The sequence below is a fragment of the Lentinula edodes genome (assembly GCF_021015755.1).
Source record: "Lentinula edodes strain Le(Bin) 0899 ss11 chromosome Unknown C8R40scaffold_58, whole genome shotgun sequence".
NCBI classification, from domain to species: domain Eukaryota; kingdom Fungi; phylum Basidiomycota; class Agaricomycetes; order Agaricales; family Omphalotaceae; genus Lentinula; species Lentinula edodes.
The window spans coordinates 51814-69384 of NW_025764364.1; the positions used below are offsets into that span (position 1 = coordinate 51814).

General features: G+C 45.9%; 5 protein-coding genes across 5 annotated transcripts; 3 read left to right on the forward strand and 2 right to left on the reverse strand.

Moving 5' to 3' along the window:
• Positions 1–387: 387 nt before the first annotated feature.
• Positions 388–3619, forward strand: C8R40DRAFT_1131582 (uncharacterized protein). Its single transcript, XM_046229213.1, has 6 exons — positions 388–566; positions 625–679; positions 733–1178; positions 1313–1987; positions 2087–3335; positions 3401–3619. The coding sequence occupies exons 3-5, from the start codon at positions 741–743 to the stop codon at positions 3332–3334; spliced, it is 2361 nt and encodes a 786-aa protein (XP_046080263.1). The 5' UTR covers positions 388–566; positions 625–679; positions 733–740; the 3' UTR covers position 3335; positions 3401–3619.
• A 1368-nt stretch (positions 3620–4987) lies between these two features.
• Positions 4988–6688, forward strand: C8R40DRAFT_1060076 (kinase-like domain-containing protein; the record flags this gene model as incomplete). The annotated part of the gene is made up of 6 exons (XM_046225322.1): positions 4988–5323; positions 5373–5406; positions 5464–5576; positions 5638–5712; positions 5774–6371; positions 6432–6688. The coding sequence occupies 6 exons, from the start codon at positions 4988–4990 to the stop codon at positions 6686–6688; spliced, it is 1413 nt and encodes a 470-aa protein (XP_046080264.1).
• Positions 6689–7686: 998 nt separating this feature from the next.
• Positions 7687–10161, forward strand: C8R40DRAFT_751812 (uncharacterized protein). The gene is made up of 2 exons (XM_046236109.1): positions 7687–8420; positions 8479–10161. Exons 1-2 carry the CDS (start codon positions 7818–7820, stop codon positions 9991–9993), a joined length of 2118 nt encoding a protein of 705 aa, XP_046080265.1. The 5' UTR covers positions 7687–7817; the 3' UTR covers positions 9994–10161.
• A 1717-nt stretch (positions 10162–11878) lies between these two features.
• C8R40DRAFT_751795 (uncharacterized protein) lies at positions 11879–13688 on the reverse strand. The gene is made up of 12 exons (XM_046236108.1): positions 13575–13688; positions 13487–13519; positions 13399–13418; positions 13333–13347; positions 13247–13285; positions 13093–13178; positions 12912–13020; positions 12681–12849; positions 12475–12610; positions 12380–12419; positions 12277–12308; positions 11879–12205 (listed from the first exon to the last, which is right to left on the reverse strand). Exons 1-12 carry the CDS (start codon positions 13639–13641, stop codon positions 12004–12006), a joined length of 948 nt encoding a protein of 315 aa, XP_046080266.1. The 5' UTR covers positions 13642–13688; the 3' UTR covers positions 11879–12003.
• Positions 13689–14721: 1033 nt separating this feature from the next.
• On the reverse strand, positions 14722–16588 carry C8R40DRAFT_752022 (uncharacterized protein). The gene is made up of 2 exons (XM_046236110.1): positions 16188–16588; positions 14722–16138 (listed from the first exon to the last, which is right to left on the reverse strand). The coding sequence occupies exons 1-2, from the start codon at positions 16204–16206 to the stop codon at positions 14952–14954; spliced, it is 1206 nt and encodes a 401-aa protein (XP_046080267.1). The 5' UTR covers positions 16207–16588; the 3' UTR covers positions 14722–14951.
• Positions 16589–17571: the final 983 nt, after the last annotated feature.

Here is a 17571-nt window from a genome sequence, read left to right on the forward strand (position 1 = left end):
AGAACTGAGGCAAATTTGGGTGAATTCAACAGCTGCGAAACTGTAGACTGCCAGTGGCCAATAGAGTTCGGAATGGAAGAGAAAGTTTGAGTTGGATAATGGAGAGTACAGTTTCTGGTCTCTGGAGTCATGAGATGACACAGATACCGAGAAATTGGTAGATATGCACTCTGTGATCCACGTCATCCCCAGCCAACTCGGCCCATGGATATTGGGCAGTAAGGAATCCATACACCTCGCACAGGAGATTATGATTTATCGGTTGACCTTTACTTCCATTCTGCTGCTAAGCAAATTTTGAGTAATTCAAGCGGGAAAAGGAATGAGGCACAATTTGTGGCAGGATGAGAAGTCGGGTTGCCGTGCCGAGCGCCGGTTAAGCGTCTCGTCTAAAAAGGTCACGTCTCCGTCCACGGTCGAAAGTCGAGACCCGGCTTGGAATTTGTATCACTCTAACTTCTGCTCTCACTCAAGTCTCGTTTCTTGTCATCAATACCTCTGGAGGTGAAAGTCGGTAGTATCAATTGAAGAACAGTGCGCGCAAGTTTGCTAAGAATTGGGAGCTGGTATGGTTCCTCATTGACAATTCAAACAGGTCACGATTAATTTCCTGCCTATCTTTAGCTTGGAGAACATTACTTCTACGGTCGACGTGTATCCATTGAATCTCTAGAGCATGGTCAGTCTCAATAATTCATTTGTGGTACAACATGTAATAATCTTCAGGAATAGCTATACCCATGCAAACAATGTTCCCTTCGACTTCACCTTCAATACCTTCCGCAGGCAAACGATTTGATTCACTCAATGCCACTCAACGACGAGCTCCAACAAACAACGTTCTGTCTAAATCTAGACCAGTCAATGAATTTGGCAGGAATAACGCTCAGGGCTCTACGAGAAAAGTCTTTATAGCAAAAGATGAAGGATTCTTCATGTCAGTCGAGGACGAGTTACACGACTTGCGGAGAGTTCACACTCACGGACAAGAGGACGATCTGCGGATGGCGTTGGATAGGTGTATGGGTAGAGTTGGAGAGCTGGTCGGTTTGTTAGCAGCAGCTTATTCGGCTTTAACCGACGTAAGAGTCGAATTGGACGTGACGAGGTCGAATTTGCAGATGATTACGGCGAATAATGATATGCTGGAGGATGCTTTGAAGAGTATGAGCAATAAAGTGAGTTTTTTCTACATCTCGTTTCGTGATACTTTCCTTAAGCTATATGATCTATGTATTGATCGATTTTTAGTATTCTATATTCTTCTTTATCTCGCGACCAAGGCACAGCTAATTCTGCATCCTTAATCTAGCATGGGACTGATCCTCGCGACGTAGGCAGTGTCGGATGGCGCCGATCCGGTCCAAACCCCAACTCCACCGCGGTAACGCCTTCTTCATCCTCTACCCATATCAACACTATCTCCAACGATCTAACTCGACCTATGAACGGTGAAGCTCCAATTCCAGGAACCTCACCACCGTCTTCACCTCCTCTTCCTGCGTCCGAAAGTACTACTCAACCAATGGCGATACCTCCTGCTCCTACTCCCCAGCCAGCTCCTGCACCCCAAGAATCACGGTTTTTCAAATTCAGATTCAACTCCACCTCGTCTTCCTCAACGAATAGCCGTCCACAAACTCCTATCGTTGGAAATGATACTGCGAGTCCGACGATAGGAAATCTCACGGGACGACACCGTACCGAATCGTCCTCGAGCGTTTCGCTATTGGCCGGTGGAGGCAGTATTGCTTCAGGACCAGACGACGTTGCCAATGCCAATAGTTTCGACGATTTACGACGAGATATTGAAGCTTTGAAAACTCAAATGGCAAGGGATAAGGCTGAGTTAGAAAAACTGAAGGCCAAGCTGGACGTAGAGAAAACGAGGAGGGAGAAAGAAGAGGAGAAAGTGGGGAAAGCAAAGAAGGAGAAGGAGGAGTTAGAGGCCGAATTGGAGAGCTTAAGTCAGGCATTATTCGAGGAGGTAGGTTTTTCGCTGTTACATTCGATTCACTTTCCATATCACTTCCTCCTTCGCCGAATTTCGTTTTTACGTATTCTTACTTACCCTTGCTCTACTTAGGCAAACAACATGGTCGCAACTGAACGCAAACTTCGCGCTGAAACTGAATCGAAGCTCCAGCGACAGCAGCAAGATCTTAAGGAAGAGTTGAGAGAAGCACGAGCACAAAGGGAGGCCCTCCGGAGCGCGTTACAGGTAGTCGAGAGCGAAATGGATGTGTTGAGGATGGGATTAGGTGGTCGTGACTTGGATGGAGGTACTGCTAACGTTGACCCTGTTCTACGTCGGAATGTTATTCAACCATTGGAAATACCGGAGCCAGACGAGTCTAGCGATGAAGGATACTTACCAGAGTCGGAATACAGTGCCTTACCCCAGACAGCGTCCACGATGTCCATCCTATCTGCAATGTCATCGATGTCTGCTGTGCATGGGATGCCTGGAATTCCTTCGCAGTCAGAATCTGAAGCACCGCCGGAGCCGTCGTTCACGGTTCCGCATGCCAACAACCACTCGGAGAGTCATTCAGAAGAAACTCATCCACATCCTCAATCACGCTCACGCTCGTCTTCTCAACGTGGCATCAAATCCCCGCCGTCATCGAGACCTGGGTCGAGGACGTCAAGACGTTCAGGATACTCAGACTTCGCAGGATATTCGAGGCCGAACTCGGTCGTTGTACCTTTTCAAAATGACGGTGGGACGGAGGGATATCCCTCTTATGGGGATTTGTCACAAGTAAAGGAGTCGCCTCCTGCTCCCTCCACATCAGGATCGGTACCAACTCCCGCAACGCCAACAGTGAAACGGAACGAACCAAATCAATTTTCACGCTCTTCCTCCTCACATCTAGATCAGCTGGCGCACGGTCTCCCGAATTCGAATTTATTTACGAACAAGTTACAAACATCATCTTCATTCTCAACGCAGTCGCATTCTACTCTCGATTCTGCTCTTGATTCAACCAGAGCAATATCGCGTTCACCTTCGCCAGTAGCCTACTCTCATCAGCCTCCTCAATCTCAACCCCCTTCCCATTCGCCTCCTTCGGATTCACAGGATCCGTCGTCATTCGTACCGCCTTCAGATTCTAAATCATCGGATTCGACTCACTCAAAGTTGGCCCAGGCAGTCAAAGTGGATCAGGAGGACGAAGAATGGGATAACGATACGAGCCAGAGAACGGGAACGGAGGAGTCAAAGGCGGAGGAAGACGTTTCGAAGTTTGCGTCAACCTCGTCCCCGGTTCTAACCCCGACGATGAATTTCATACCAGGAATGGAAGAAAAATCGCCGTGGGCTGACTGAGGTACGTTCTCTACTAATCTCTTCTGCCCCATATTTCCCGAGTGATCAATTTTGCCACACGTATAGTCGTGTGTGACATACATAGTACATACACATCGAGGTTCTTTTCGGTTTTCTATGTCCAATTTCCTTCATGCCTACAACGGGCATTCCTTACCGCACGATATCATGTTTTCGACTACATTTTCAATATGTATACTATACGTACATACCCTTTCATCGTGGTACATAAGGATCTAGTACATGTTGTCAATTGCTTGCAATGCAACACACCTTGCCTTCAAAGTGAACGAAACGAGCGGAGTGAAAAATACGGTGTTCACAACGAAAGAAGAATCTGGGTCGTTCTCGAGACAACGCCGACCGGCAGATCGGTCAACTGATGGGACCGCCGATCGCCGAAGTCATCTTTCCACTACCTACGCTTAAAATGACGGAAATTGCCACTATCATTTCCGTTGCCTTCGTTTCTCAAAACATCCATATCTGATCCATATACATCAATATAACAGAATGTCATACAAATACACGCGAACAAAGCCTTCATTAAACCTATCCCAGCAGAAAGCAACAACCTGGCAACATCTCAACTCGCAGTAGAATCCCTTCAAGTACATTCTTTGGAAACAACTCGAAAAAGTATTTAATGATATTGGGGCAGGCCGCTTCATACACTCTCCCTAAACCTGTCATTTATTCAAAAGAACAAACCATTGAAACCGGTAAGCATGACAATTGAGATGAGTGTATTGAAAAAAGCATTGAACCGTAGCCTGAGGAAACGTTCAGTTCATCTAAGCACCCCTTCTAACCGCAGGCTCTCTGACCCTACACTACGATGAGAGTCTATGTAAACGCTTTACAATGCTTCAACCTGGTTAAACCTGTCAGCCTTCACCTACTATGTGTTCTTCCTATCATTAATCTTATTGACAATGTCACTGCCAGGTTCTATCAGCGATCCCGGAGCCGATAGCATCAGTACTCATCGCTGCGCTTGAGGCGATTCTCGACGCGGTCGAAAAGGTAGACAATCGTCTTTCACTTTAAGTGAACTTGGCCTTACGAATTGTTGCCTCCAGGCTAGGGATAACAAGAACCAACTCAAAGTTCTATTCTCTCGCACGTGCGATATTCTGAAATCCTTGAAAGTCCCGCAAAATTTCGCAGATGAGACGCTACAAAGAAGCGTAGAGACCTTGGTTGCGTGTGTTTGTTTTCTGATTGGTATTGCTCGACGACACTAATTTTAAATGATTTAAATCTGATTACAGGAACCTGGAAAGCATCAGGGATTTCGCGATGTCGCTCAGAAACAAGAACCTTTTCAAAGCGATGCTCCAGAGTGGAGACATCAGGTTAACGATTGAAGAACTCGAACGGAATTTGTGGTCTTCTTGTCTCGCTTTTCAGGTGCGCAGTCACAAAACCTCATCTGTATTTATGTTCCCTGATCATTCAAACTTGCAGAATTCCGCCCTAATCCTAGCCAACCAAAAACTCGACGACCTATGGAATCTTGCAAGCGACCACAACCGCAACCGAATTTCTGCTGAACAACTCCATGCTGCAAAACTCGACGACCAAAGAGAACAACTCTTACTGATCCAACAAGCCGTTGCGTCTCTTTCTTCTTCTGGAACAAATACGAACATGCTCGATGCGATCCTTGAAACCATCAACGTCGACGCAACTGTCACTGTCACCGGGATGACTGCCCTCCTCGAGCGCCACGAAACGGGAAGGATCCAATTGCAAGAGTCAGTGATCAAGTTCTTGCGAGCTGGGATTACCAGGATCAACGAGCAGAGATCAGCGAAAGATTCGATAGTACAGATTAAGTCATGGACGGTAACTGCTTGGGAAGTGGAAAGAGGGTTCTTGTTGGGGTCTGATATTACATCTTTTATTAGAGCTGGGAGATGGCTGGGGAAATCGGTGGGGATCGTGGAGCTGAAAGATGGTGAAACGACCATGAGGTTCGTGAAGGTGAGTACAATGTTATCTCAAGGGTTCCACTTATACGTTGATTCTTCAGGCTTGGAAAAATCTTCGAAGTAATCGTGTTCAGGGTATGTTTCTTCCATTCACTCAATTTACACTTCGCCAAAATACCCTTCGTCTTGTAGGTTTCCTCGGAGCTTCAACCGTCGATACGCCACCTTTCATCCTCGTCCAAGCTTCGCATCTCAATATTGTCGAGTACGTCAGAGTGACTGCGCGACCCAATCATCGGAAGCTGGTTAGTACATTACTTATTTTGATCTCAAAAGCTTCACCGCTGACTCGCAAATTTCTCAAAGGTTCTTGACCTCGTCCGTGCCGTTGAATACCTCCATACGCGAGTTCCGCCGGTCATTCATGGCCAACTGAGACCAGTACGTGTTTTTTTCTCTATCTCTCCTGTTCATTCTTCCAAAATCTAACCTATCCGTCAAGGCTGTCGTAGATATTGACGAGAACGCAGAAGTATTTGTTGGATCTATTGGTCTCAAACTCCGCGACTTGCGTATTCGGGAATCACAACGCGCAGAAATAGGACAGATCCTACACAAATGGACTGCCCCAGAGCTCCTGGAAGATGGCAGTATGGCACCTACCACCACCTCAGACATATTCTCCATTGGTGCCATAATTTGCGAACTAATATCCACTATCCACGAACGACACCCCACCCAAAAACTCCCCCTCCTAACATCCCTTTCAAAACAATGTACCTCTCCCTCTCCTTCCTCCCGTCCCACAATTCCCCAGCTCATCGAAACCCTCGAAGGAAAACTCCAGTCGAAAGACGACGAATCCATCTCGGATTTCCTCGCAGTGATGCCTTCTGCTGAAAACATCACCGAGCTCACCGGGTTGCAGAACGTTGATCGGTGGAGGGTGGTCCCGTATGTGTGTAAAATCCCAGCCATGTTCACGGAGCAGAACGATCGTTTGTATGTGGCTTCTGCGCCGTTGCAGGGTCTAGATGAACATCCTCTTCGACAGCTGTGTGTGGAAGTCAAGTGCCATGATCAAGGGAAGGAAAATACCAGTACGTTCTTGTCTCTGCTTTCTTGTTTTCTCTTAACTTATCACTCCCCTCGAAATCCAGCTGCTAGTCCAAGAGATGGAACCTGGACGTGGATCGAGCTCGTGCTTTTACGAGAAAACGCCGATGGAAAACGCACTCAAGTTAATCTCGAGAAAGCTCTCAAAGGACAACCAAGGGGATTCATGATCGAGGACACTCGATACGAGATCATACGTTTGCCATTCGCTGATTCTACTCCCCGGGTTCATCGTGTTAACCTAGATTGGCGAAATCCGTTCATCAAAGTATGTTTCTGTTTGTCTGCTGTTCTTTCTTGATGGCTTAGGATCTGATTCATTTCCCCTATAGGAAGCACGAAAAGGCGATGTTATCGCTCTCCACCCTAAAGCTAGGTCAGTGAACCTACATCATCATATCTTGCTCGACGCAAATGCTCATGGCGATTTTTCTCCCCTGTTCTCATATTCATTATAGGTTTCCGGGGTGGGTGAACTATATGTATTCAGCCGAGATGCACGTTATCACAGAACAGTAGAAATCTGTTTACAAGTCTGCGGGTGACTTTTCTGAGCTTTCGGAGAGTGCCACATCAAGATGAGATCGCAGTGATAGTTCAAGTAAATTCATCTTAACCATCGTCAGGATCTCCACCAGGTCTCTATCTCGTATAATTTACCAATCCTGTTTCCAAGCTGATGTAGCGGGTAGCTATCCTTCATTTGTTGAATTTGCGCTCTTGCATCTGCACATATGGGATTTCAAAACCTCAGACTACATATAAGCTGTATCCCTCGATAACAGCAGCAGCATTAGTTAGTATCCATGGAAGAAGATGCGCCCATACTGCTGCAACTGCATCTCTTAGTTCTGCCAGTGCTCAAAACTGTCCTTTATATTTAATTTTGTTTTGCTGTTTAAAAATTCCTCGGAACTCACAAATAATGAATATTGACACCCTGTTTGTTTCGTCGCCAAGAAACCCTTCAACTGGTTGGCTATGGGGCTGATCCTAGGTCGCATGTCGCGCGCCGCATGTTTTTACGGTCAAACTCATCGGTCTTCATGGTCTCATTGCGTTGCAGTCAAACTTCCAGTAGATTCCAGTTCATCGAACACCACGACAATTTCTACATTTCACTCAGAGTTGTACGGGTATGCCACGTACATACGACGCCAGTATTAAGCGCCCAGAAGCGCTCCGTCGCTTACGTTTGATCACAACTTGTGATTCACGATGCCTTTCACAAAAAATTCCTAATATTAACAGCGTTTGCTATCTCGCCCAAGAAATTTCTTTGCTGTTACTTATATATCATCGCATCGAAGGAAGGTACTAAATACTGAGGTTCGTCAAACGCCACTTTATCATAAACGGAAGAAAAAAATAAAAATTGTATATGTGCTGATCGGAGCAAACAAAGGGAACCAAACTAAAACCGCCCACGAATGCAAAGATACAACAACAACAAGAGGCCTGTTCGTAAACGACCAATCAGAGACCGAACAGTGACGACCCTTACTGGGAACGACGACGAGCACAACCAAGAGGTCCTTTTTTCAGGACCTTCTGCTTCTGGCGCCGCCGCTGATAAAACCAATAATAACAAACCCAGTGGATTCAACGACGACCCGTCCGTCTTTTCTGATAGTAATCCTGTCAATTCCGGTGTTGCAAGCTTCGAGTACAGTACTATGCCTTCCCCCTCCACGTTTGGCTTTGGCTACAATAGCTTTGTCGGTCCAATGAACCCTGGTGGTGTTACCGCTCAGCAAAATCATCTGTCGTCCTCGTCGTCGACTTATTATAATCAACCAATGCTTCCACCTGGAAAATCCGACCTTGAAATTTTGGAAAATCTCAAGGAGCGAATCAAAAAAGGACAGCACGAGTTTTTTCGTGCAACGCCCATGCCGGAGCTTTTAGCTGGGCTTTATCTCGGACCTTCTGGTGGTTCTGCGCAAGACTTGGATGCTGTTCAAGAAAAAGGGTCTGTTGCTGTTGCTGCTGCTGCTTCGACGAATGGAGACGGGAACGTCGGTAATAATAAGGTGTGTTGTAATACCTTGTTTTTGTTTTCGCGTTGATCTTTTACGATCTTGCTGCTAGGCTTCCTCTAGTACCACTACTATGACTTCGCCCTTGGCTATTTCCTCAGAGAATTCTCCCAGCAAGATTACCTCCATGTCGACCTTTCATCAAGAAACTAATGGACCAAAGAGTAGCAACGAAAATGGCAGCAAGAGCGCTACGAGTATGCCACCGAATCCGACGGATAGTAGTTCTCATGGGTTGAATAACTCAATCAACATGGGTTTGCCTGCCAAACCCCCGCTTACAAATGCTCACGGTACTAGTATGAACGGTTCTTTCACCAAAGACGAAAGATCACCCTCATCGTTTGGGAGAGAAATATACCCTCCTCTTCCGTCCAGAACCCGGGGTTCCTCTTCATCTGGTGCTTCTTCTTCTCTACCTCATTCTCATTCTGTGTCTGCTCCGGAAAATACCCATGCGACGAACAAGTACTACGATGCACGCGATATTCGAGATACTCGTGAACGGGATAGAGACAATCATAATAACAATAGAGACAAGGACCACGATTCTCGACGATCCAGTTCAGTTTCGGTTTCTGGCGCCGAATATGCTAGTGTTCGGTACGGACCAATACGAGATATACGAGATATACGGGACAACAAGGATGGTATTACTAGTATGCGACGAGATGGAAGAAGACCATCAACAGCTTTCCACTACGATTCTGCAAGTTACCGTGAAGAAGATTATCTGCCTCCTTCGGACGATTATCGTCGACTATCTGGTCCTCCTTCGACACCGCAGGCTCTTCCAAATGAACGATATTCTAGACCACCTCCGTCTACTGACGAAAGACACCGTCTGGACGATCGTTATCCGGAGCGTGTTCCACTACCGCTTTCATCAACTCCATCGTCGTCCATTCCTACATCTTCTGCTTACGGTCCTTCGTTTCGTCCAGATGAACGAGAACGACATCGATACGATACGCACAGCACCACGAACTACCCCGCAAATCATAACCATCATGTTCCTCACACGGGAATTACTCCACCCACTCGGCCAAATCACGTCCATAACAGTACACACGTCCTCGCGAGTCGATACAACGAGAATCGACCGCAGATCGGGGAATCGCCTGTTGCCGCGGCTGCAGCAGCCGAGAGGGAACAGAGGGAAAGGGCTGCTGCTGAGCGGGAACAGAGGGAAAAGCTTGAAAGGGAAAGAGACAGAGAACGGATGGGAAATACTAGAGATTTCAGAGAGAGGGATATGAGACCGCCGCCTCCGCCTCCTTCTCAGGTGCATCAAGCTGCTCCGGCTAAGCTCGAGGAACGTATCGCCTCTCGCGCGCCAACGCTGCAAGAGCGTTTGAGTCAACCTCCAGTCGGAGAGAGTTCCAGGACGCTCTCGTTGGAGGAGAGATTATCTAACCATCCGAACACTGGCACTGGTACCAATACTGTTGCTGGCCCGCCTGCCAGTCCTGCATCATCAAAGGGTGGCTCAGTTGCTCCAGTTCCACCTGATTCGGCTTCGTCGGCTGCTTCGAGTGAGTTCATCTTTACCTGGGTTCTACGTTAACTTGAAGCTTACAAAGTCCCACAGCTACGACGATTGGGACTGCTGAACGTGCTGTTCCTGCGTCAGCGTCTAGTGGTGGTGGTCCGAATTCCGTCGCTACGGGTGTATTACCCAATTCCAGAAGCTTCCCTGCCACTGCTGCTAGAGACGAAACTGGACCTGTTCGTGGACGATATTCATCGCCTACGCCTTCTGAAAGGGATCGAGAAAGAGAGAGATCGAGGACGTATCCTTCTCCGCCGCCATACGACAGAGATAGAGACCATAGACGCGTCAGCAGCGGCGGCGGTGGTAACATTTCAGGACGGGAATATATCTACGATGAGAGAGATAGGCTTAGAGATAGAAGAAGAGAATGGCCTCCGTCTGCAGATGAACAGTATTTTCGATCTTCTTCTGGCACACCTGTAGGGGCATCGAGGCCAGCACCGTCCACTTATCCGTCGCCGCCTCCGCCAGGAACGTCGGACCGGTATGAGCGAGATCACCGAAATGGACTTCGAGCTCCATGGGAGCAACGTGATCACGAACGGCGTATCTCTGCTCCTGGTGTGTCTGCGGCAGCGACAACTTCGTCTCCACGTTCCGAGGTCCCATCTCGAGGAGGTACAGGGATACCTATACCCATACCTATACCTATCCCTGTTTCTGCAGACGAACGTGATCGCGATCGAGACCGTTCCTATCGAAGTTCAGATTCTCGTTACCCTCCACCATCCTCGTCTGTGACAGGAACACCTTCACCATACACTCACGGACGTGTTCGACCGCGAAGCCCGAGTCCTAACACTCGAGGACCTCCTGTAAAAAGATCAAGAGATGATCTATATCCTTCTTCATCATCGGCAGCGGCTTATTCATCACCGTCCGGGTACGGAGGCGGTTCTCCTCCCAATTCCAATTCGAATAGAGCCTCGAGAAGGATGTCGGATTATCCACCGCCTCCCGTAAATATGTCCATGGACGAATACGCACGTCCGTTACCCATCCAGTCTATGCCGCTTTCTCAACTGTCCCGCGAAATAAGGGATCCTAGAGATGCGTATTACGATAAATACGACAAGTATGATTCTCGTCCGCCGCCCTCAAGTGGAGGTGCAAGTGCTTATCCACCACAATCGTCTATTCCTGCGAATTATGATAGACCTAGGTCTCCACCGCCACCGAGGAGTGCTGCTTATCCTGCAGGATACCGCGATCCGAGGGATGTAAGGGATTCGAGGGATGTAAGCGATATGCGGGATCCTAGAGACATCGTAAGAGATGCTAGAGACCCCAGGGATATTCGAGACGTACGCGATGTACGGGATGTTAGAGACATGCGCGATATCAGGGATCCAAGAGACATGAGAGACGTGAGGGACGTGCGGGACATGAGGTATCCGAGAGATGATCCTAGGCGATTCAGTATGCCTCCACCGCCATTACCTCGATAATTCCGAGGAAGTGAATGAATTTAGGTGTGTTTGTTAAAGCTTATCTGATGATGAAGTTGTATACTGACGAATTGTTCTTTCAAATGCAGGTGTCTTCGCGAGTAAAGCGTGGCTATGCAAGGATGATATACGCTTGAAGGAGTTATTGATCTCTCGACATAAATGGTCGTTGCGCATCGTATCTAAGATCGCTTCATTTCTTACAACAAATTTCTTCTACATATGGAACAAGTTTCTTATCGAAAAATCTTCAACCATGTCATCTTTATCTGGGATTTTATCTTCTTGGATCTTTTCTTCCTATGAAATATTCATCGTTTTGTAAATACCTATTATATTGTATATGTGATTCGTGGTGTAAGACGAGCCAGCAATGCATTATGCTTCACATGTCTGGACGTTGTTTCCTTTCATCTAACCACTTTCCATCGGAGAGATTTCGCCAAAAGGTGTAGTATAAGTACTATAGGCATCCGTAGACATGAGCCATGACCGCAAAAGCACTTCAGATTTTTTTGGACTTTCACTGATAGTACCAATTTGCCTCGAAGCAAAGGCCACTGAGCTCATGACCTCAGGCTCGTAACGATGCACCTGACAACTGACTATTTTGAGCCACATTCCAACCTGAGGCTCCTCCCGCACTTGGTAAAAGATTAGTTGTTGTTGCTGGGAGCTCCACTTCTGATCCAGAAATAAATGTTGTCTTGTTAGCAGCTTTGTGGACATTGAGCATCATACGGGTAGTGAGCATTCCGACTGCAGCATGGAAGGGACTATCAAATAAATAAGCACATCCATACATTGAAACTTCGAAATTATTTCTGAGATTAACTTCTTCACTTACCCATAGCTGAACCAAGGAATATGTGTGATGCCCTAGATGACCATCTCCAACCATGAGGATATGTTCCAGAAACACATATGTACCTTCGAAGCCATACACTTACCACCACCATCAAATTGTTGAAAACCAAGATACAAGCAATACTATTCCGAATTTCACAATCAATCCTCAGACCTTCGGAAATCGGAAACCACTCACCCAAAAAAGTACACAAGGTTGTCACGGAGAAGAACAGAACGCAACGAGATTTGACCACCTCTCCTCAGTTGAGCTGCATTAGTCTGCACTGTCTTGCACAATGCGTACCCGAACAGTATGCCCTCGTATATTGTTGCTATAAGTTCAGTTTCAATATTTAATCAGACTTGAAAATGTTATCATGTATATGTTAATAACCAACTCACCAGGAACCCATTGCGCCCATTCTATGCCGGTATGAATAGAGGGGCAACCTGGGAGGGGTAGAGCAATAGCACTGGCAATAACAGCACGGCGTCGTTGAGCATTATGCACCAGAATGAACATGAACCCCGCAATGGAGCCTAGAAAAAGTACGGCATTGAGGAGGGCGACCTAAAGGTCAATACGGATCTGATAAGCATTACTTGGCAATGTGATTGCTAGAGGATATATACCCTCTTTGAGCAATTGTAGAGAGCATAGACCCGCAACTGCATGATGATTTCCACAGACCATAAACTAATGGCACTGACAATCCTGATAATGGAGTCCATTGCTACGCAGCTAGCAAGTCAGTAGATTTTTCGAAGTCAATGTGAGTTTATGTTCACATCTTGAAAAGAGGAATATACTAACACATTGTCCGAAGTTACGCCAGGGAGTGTGAAGACATGTATCTGAATAACATCAAATAGCAGAATAGCCAGAGTGTAGTATCGTATCTGGATCAATGATATTATTTTGTAGCAGTGTGAAGGGCCAGCAAGCAAGACAATGAAAAATCTGTTACCCAAAGAAACATGAACTTTGCAAAGTTGAGTTTTTGTGGCTAACAGCTGGTAAGTTATGGCTGTTCTAGAGTATAAATTGACATACCCATATGTGATGTACCTTGTCACGACCAGTCAGTTCTGGAAACAATCCTCATATGTATACACATACTTCATCCTCAATTGTCAGAACTGAAGTAGCAGAAAGGTATCGTGAGAATAAATCATCGAAATTCAAATACACTGGTAGTATCACATACAATAGTCATGAAGCCCCCATGTGAATCCAACCACTGGCAAAGGATTGTTTTTGATATGTGCAAATTCCGAAGAGGGGAAGGCACATACAACAGACACGAAGAGGGATCAAATTTGCTTCATAGAGTGCTAGATATTGGCTTTCCTTGTTGGTCATTGCTGGATACCAGAACAGAACTTGAGAGAGCCAAACAGTTTCGAGTTGAGGGGGGATGTACGGCCTTGCCTTTCTCTTATATAAGTATGATTTGATATATTCTGGCCACTGCAACACCAGACTTAGAGCCGACTTGAACGGCAGAAAAAGTTGTATGTATTCAATCTGAAGTCAATCCATCATATTAGTACACACATCGCTAGTATGGTTGATATCCTATCCTCAACTTCATTATGTACATCTAATGATGGTTGTTGTCAGACATCAGTGTCATTTTCGTGGCGCTATCTTTCGATGATCATGCCAGTGATCTACTATAGCTACTTGATACTGATATCAGAATCAAAACTAATGGTGTATCATTAGCCCCAGTCTGAGCTTGTCAGTAAAAGGTCTCGTTACTTGCATGTTGTCTAGATTTATACTACGGAACTTGTCATACAGAATGTCAGAGAAAAGGGAAGAACTTTCTATCAAGCACAGGTGATGAATGAAATTGGAATGGGAGATCGAAGACTCACACTGCTTTCAAGAGTGCCCAGACTCAGGCTGAGATCCATCACAATGGGGTGGAGAGCATCTTGAGTTGACTTCAGGCCACAGATTCATTGACAAAGTATAGCATCTGGTTGTTTGCCAGAGCAATGATACTTGCTGGAGAGGGTTGTCTAGCTAGTAGCAGTATTGATCAACTGCTGGGAATACTTTCCCAGCTGGACAGTGCTGCCAACTGCTCTATTAGCTGGAAATCCAAGTTTTACAGATGTAAATCTGCAATGCTGTTCCTCATTTATGGGATAACAATGAACCCAATCTAAAACCTGCAGGGTTCAATGTGAAATACTATTATCAAGGTTTCCAATTAACAAATATCATCTCAATTGACATGTGCTTTAGGAGACTAGGGATATCTAATTTGGAAGATTCTCGTGAGTTGAGTTACAGTCACTCATGAATCTGAAAATTTTTAAACTACTTTGAAGTTTGAAAAACTGTTCCTGTCATGATTGTTTATGAATCTACTGGCAAAGGCTTCGAAGACTTTTAAGCCAATGACGAGGTGAACATATAAACAGAATGCTTATTATATGAATGATGTGCTTAAAATATTCTGTAAGGTGAGTTGGCGTTCTAAGTGCGGATCGATACAGAGGCTCGGACCAGTAGATGAGTAGGTGTATCCTCGAGGTAATAAAATATAGTAAAAAAGAAGACATACACACAAAATTATATGTGCAGGGTGAGATATGCGTACTGTCTACAGTCGGTCCAATCTCTCACTCTACAATTCTACAATTTTGCAATCAGTTTTATCTAGTAAGACCAATACCAGAAACATCCAAACCGAGCATCTTCAACTTTTCCAGTCTTTCCCGAACATCCTTGTAGGAATCACCAGCCTCAATGTCGAAAGAAACCTTCTTCAATCCTTGATTGACACGACTTTCCATAAATGCCATTGCTACATCAAAAGCATCGTTATCCATTCGATTTCCAGTGAAGGTTTGAAGCAATGGAAGAAGCACTGGCCCCCACTGAGGTTCCCAAATGAGTGACACAAAGACATCCTCATTGAGAAAAGGCTCGCCCCATTTTGCCTCACTCTCAGAACCCTCAATGGCATTGAATGATTTCAGTGTTGGCAAAGTCCTGAATATTTCACGGACATTGTCTGCAGTCGGTGTCCAAGCATAAACAAGAGTGAGGTGTTCTAGCCTGCAATGGGATTTTTGACAGAAACTGAGAAATGATGATAACATTTCGTCGACGTGTACCCGTGCCATTAGGTGTAGTGTTAGGTCAATGAGATTCTCAGCGTGGAGATCTTCTAAATACTCCCAATGATCTGATACTCCTAAGCTGGTGGTAAGCTGATAAAGGTCAGGAAGTATGATAGATGATTTGGAGGGTAGTGAATGGTCAAGATTGGGATCCCAGCTGTAGATATTTGTTAAGACCAAAGAGTGGAGTTTGGTACAGTCTCGAAGAGCAAGCGCCTGGGTGGGCGTGATTCCAACTCCCCGAAGCCCAAGGTGGTGGAGACGGGCCCAAGGCAACATGGAAAATGCATCATCAAAGGACCGCATACATCTTGGAAAAGATATGTCCAGGTTCTGATGCTTTGGATCACCCCAATGGTGGTCTGCATAATTGGGTTCCTCGATGATCAGCTCTACCTGAAGCATGTGAGCAGCACTCTGATCAAACCAAAATTCCAAGATGCCTTTCCCTAACTCATTCCAGAATCCTGCCTTATAATCAACATCACAGTCGACAAAGTCAATGCGTATATCCCGCCATAATTCAGAGGTCCCAACTGCTAACTGGCTCCATTGAGTACAGACCTTGGTCAATACGTTCAAGGGGTGTGATTGCATGAAGATAGTGGGAAACCTGGGATCAGATATCGGGATAGTTGGCAGACATTCAATGAAAATGAGGCGTAGAAGATCGTCCACAAGGCGGTGGATTGCACAGGTGCGGGGATGTGTGTTTTCTGATATACAATTAGATTTATTCATCTCATGAGGGGAATTGGTACATACGATGCTGCATTGAATTCATAATGACTCGTCTCAGGAATGAGGTTTGGATGGGGGGTGAGGTTTGGATGGGGGGCTCGAATGAATAAGGTGGTGGTTGGTCCTGCTGACCTAAAACACATAAACGGTGAAAGCAAAGTCGAGAGCAAAGGATGTAGCCAAGAATAATGGGCAGGATCAGCCAAATCGCACTACTAGCAAGTTTAGGTAACCAAACGAACTTGATAGATCCTCCGTCTGTGTATTATGGTTGAGCGCCATTGCAGTTTGAGGTATCCTTTCCCAAATAATTACCGTGTTGTGGGGAGCAGGGACGTGAAGGATAACTTGTTTGCTTGAGGGAAACAATACAATCATGCAGGTGCATTATATATGGGATGTGCCCGGGCCACATGAGCTTGTGCATCAGCACAGTCGTGCTTCTCCAAGACAAGCTACCGTCCCATCCTCATCTTAATGCTTTTGAATCATATGATGAGTCCTTATTTAACTCCATTTCGGTCGCGCAGTGAGCATGTGAACCTCTCTTGCCCAGATAGGGCATTGCCGAAGGATTTGCGCAGTTAAGAGAGAGATTCTAGAGCAAATGAATACGGCGTAGGAGCTGCGAGAAGTAGAGAAGAAGATAATGAAGGACTAAAGAACGATGAAGAACGAGATTATGTATGCGAAATTCTCACTGCGGATGCTGACGCTCGAGGGCCTCACAGCACGCCAGAACGTCTTGCCAAGTATACAGAGAATTCATCGAAAGTTCTTCGTACTTCTGGCACAGTTTCTCTCTTGTTAAGTCGTGTCAGCCGGGTTCACACTGCAATCAAGGAACAGAATGGATATGTTATGGGTCGTCAGAGCTTGATCGATGATCTTCCATGGGCATGTTCCATTTGTATACAATGTACAGAGAGACTCACGAAAGAACGTACCTCGAATATCTCTCATCTTCTTTTGTGCTGGTGGCAGACTCTAGCTAAGTACTCATAGGCATCCTATAGGCTCAGAACATCTTTGTTCTCCTCGACGACATCTCCCGCGTGTTATCTCGATGGTCTTTCAGCTAGCACTCGTTTCCGTGGTAGAATTGTTTGAGGATGCGTAGGATCAGCTCAATTTTCAGCCTTCATATATTGATGTAAACGGCCTCTAGAAGAGTTTGCATTGGAAGGATATCCAGTCTACTTCATCGAAACAAATGATGGGGTTTGAGTCCTCCGGCGAGTCAAGGCCTTATGACGGATATACTGTTTTTGTGCTGGGGGATGGGAAAGACGATCTTCCCCCGAGACCAGATTGTCGATGACGTGGATAGAGGGCTGGAGCGTGGTGTAAAAAGGAAGAGGTTGCGATAAGATTCGGCGTAGTAAACGGTATGAAAAAGTGCGACCAG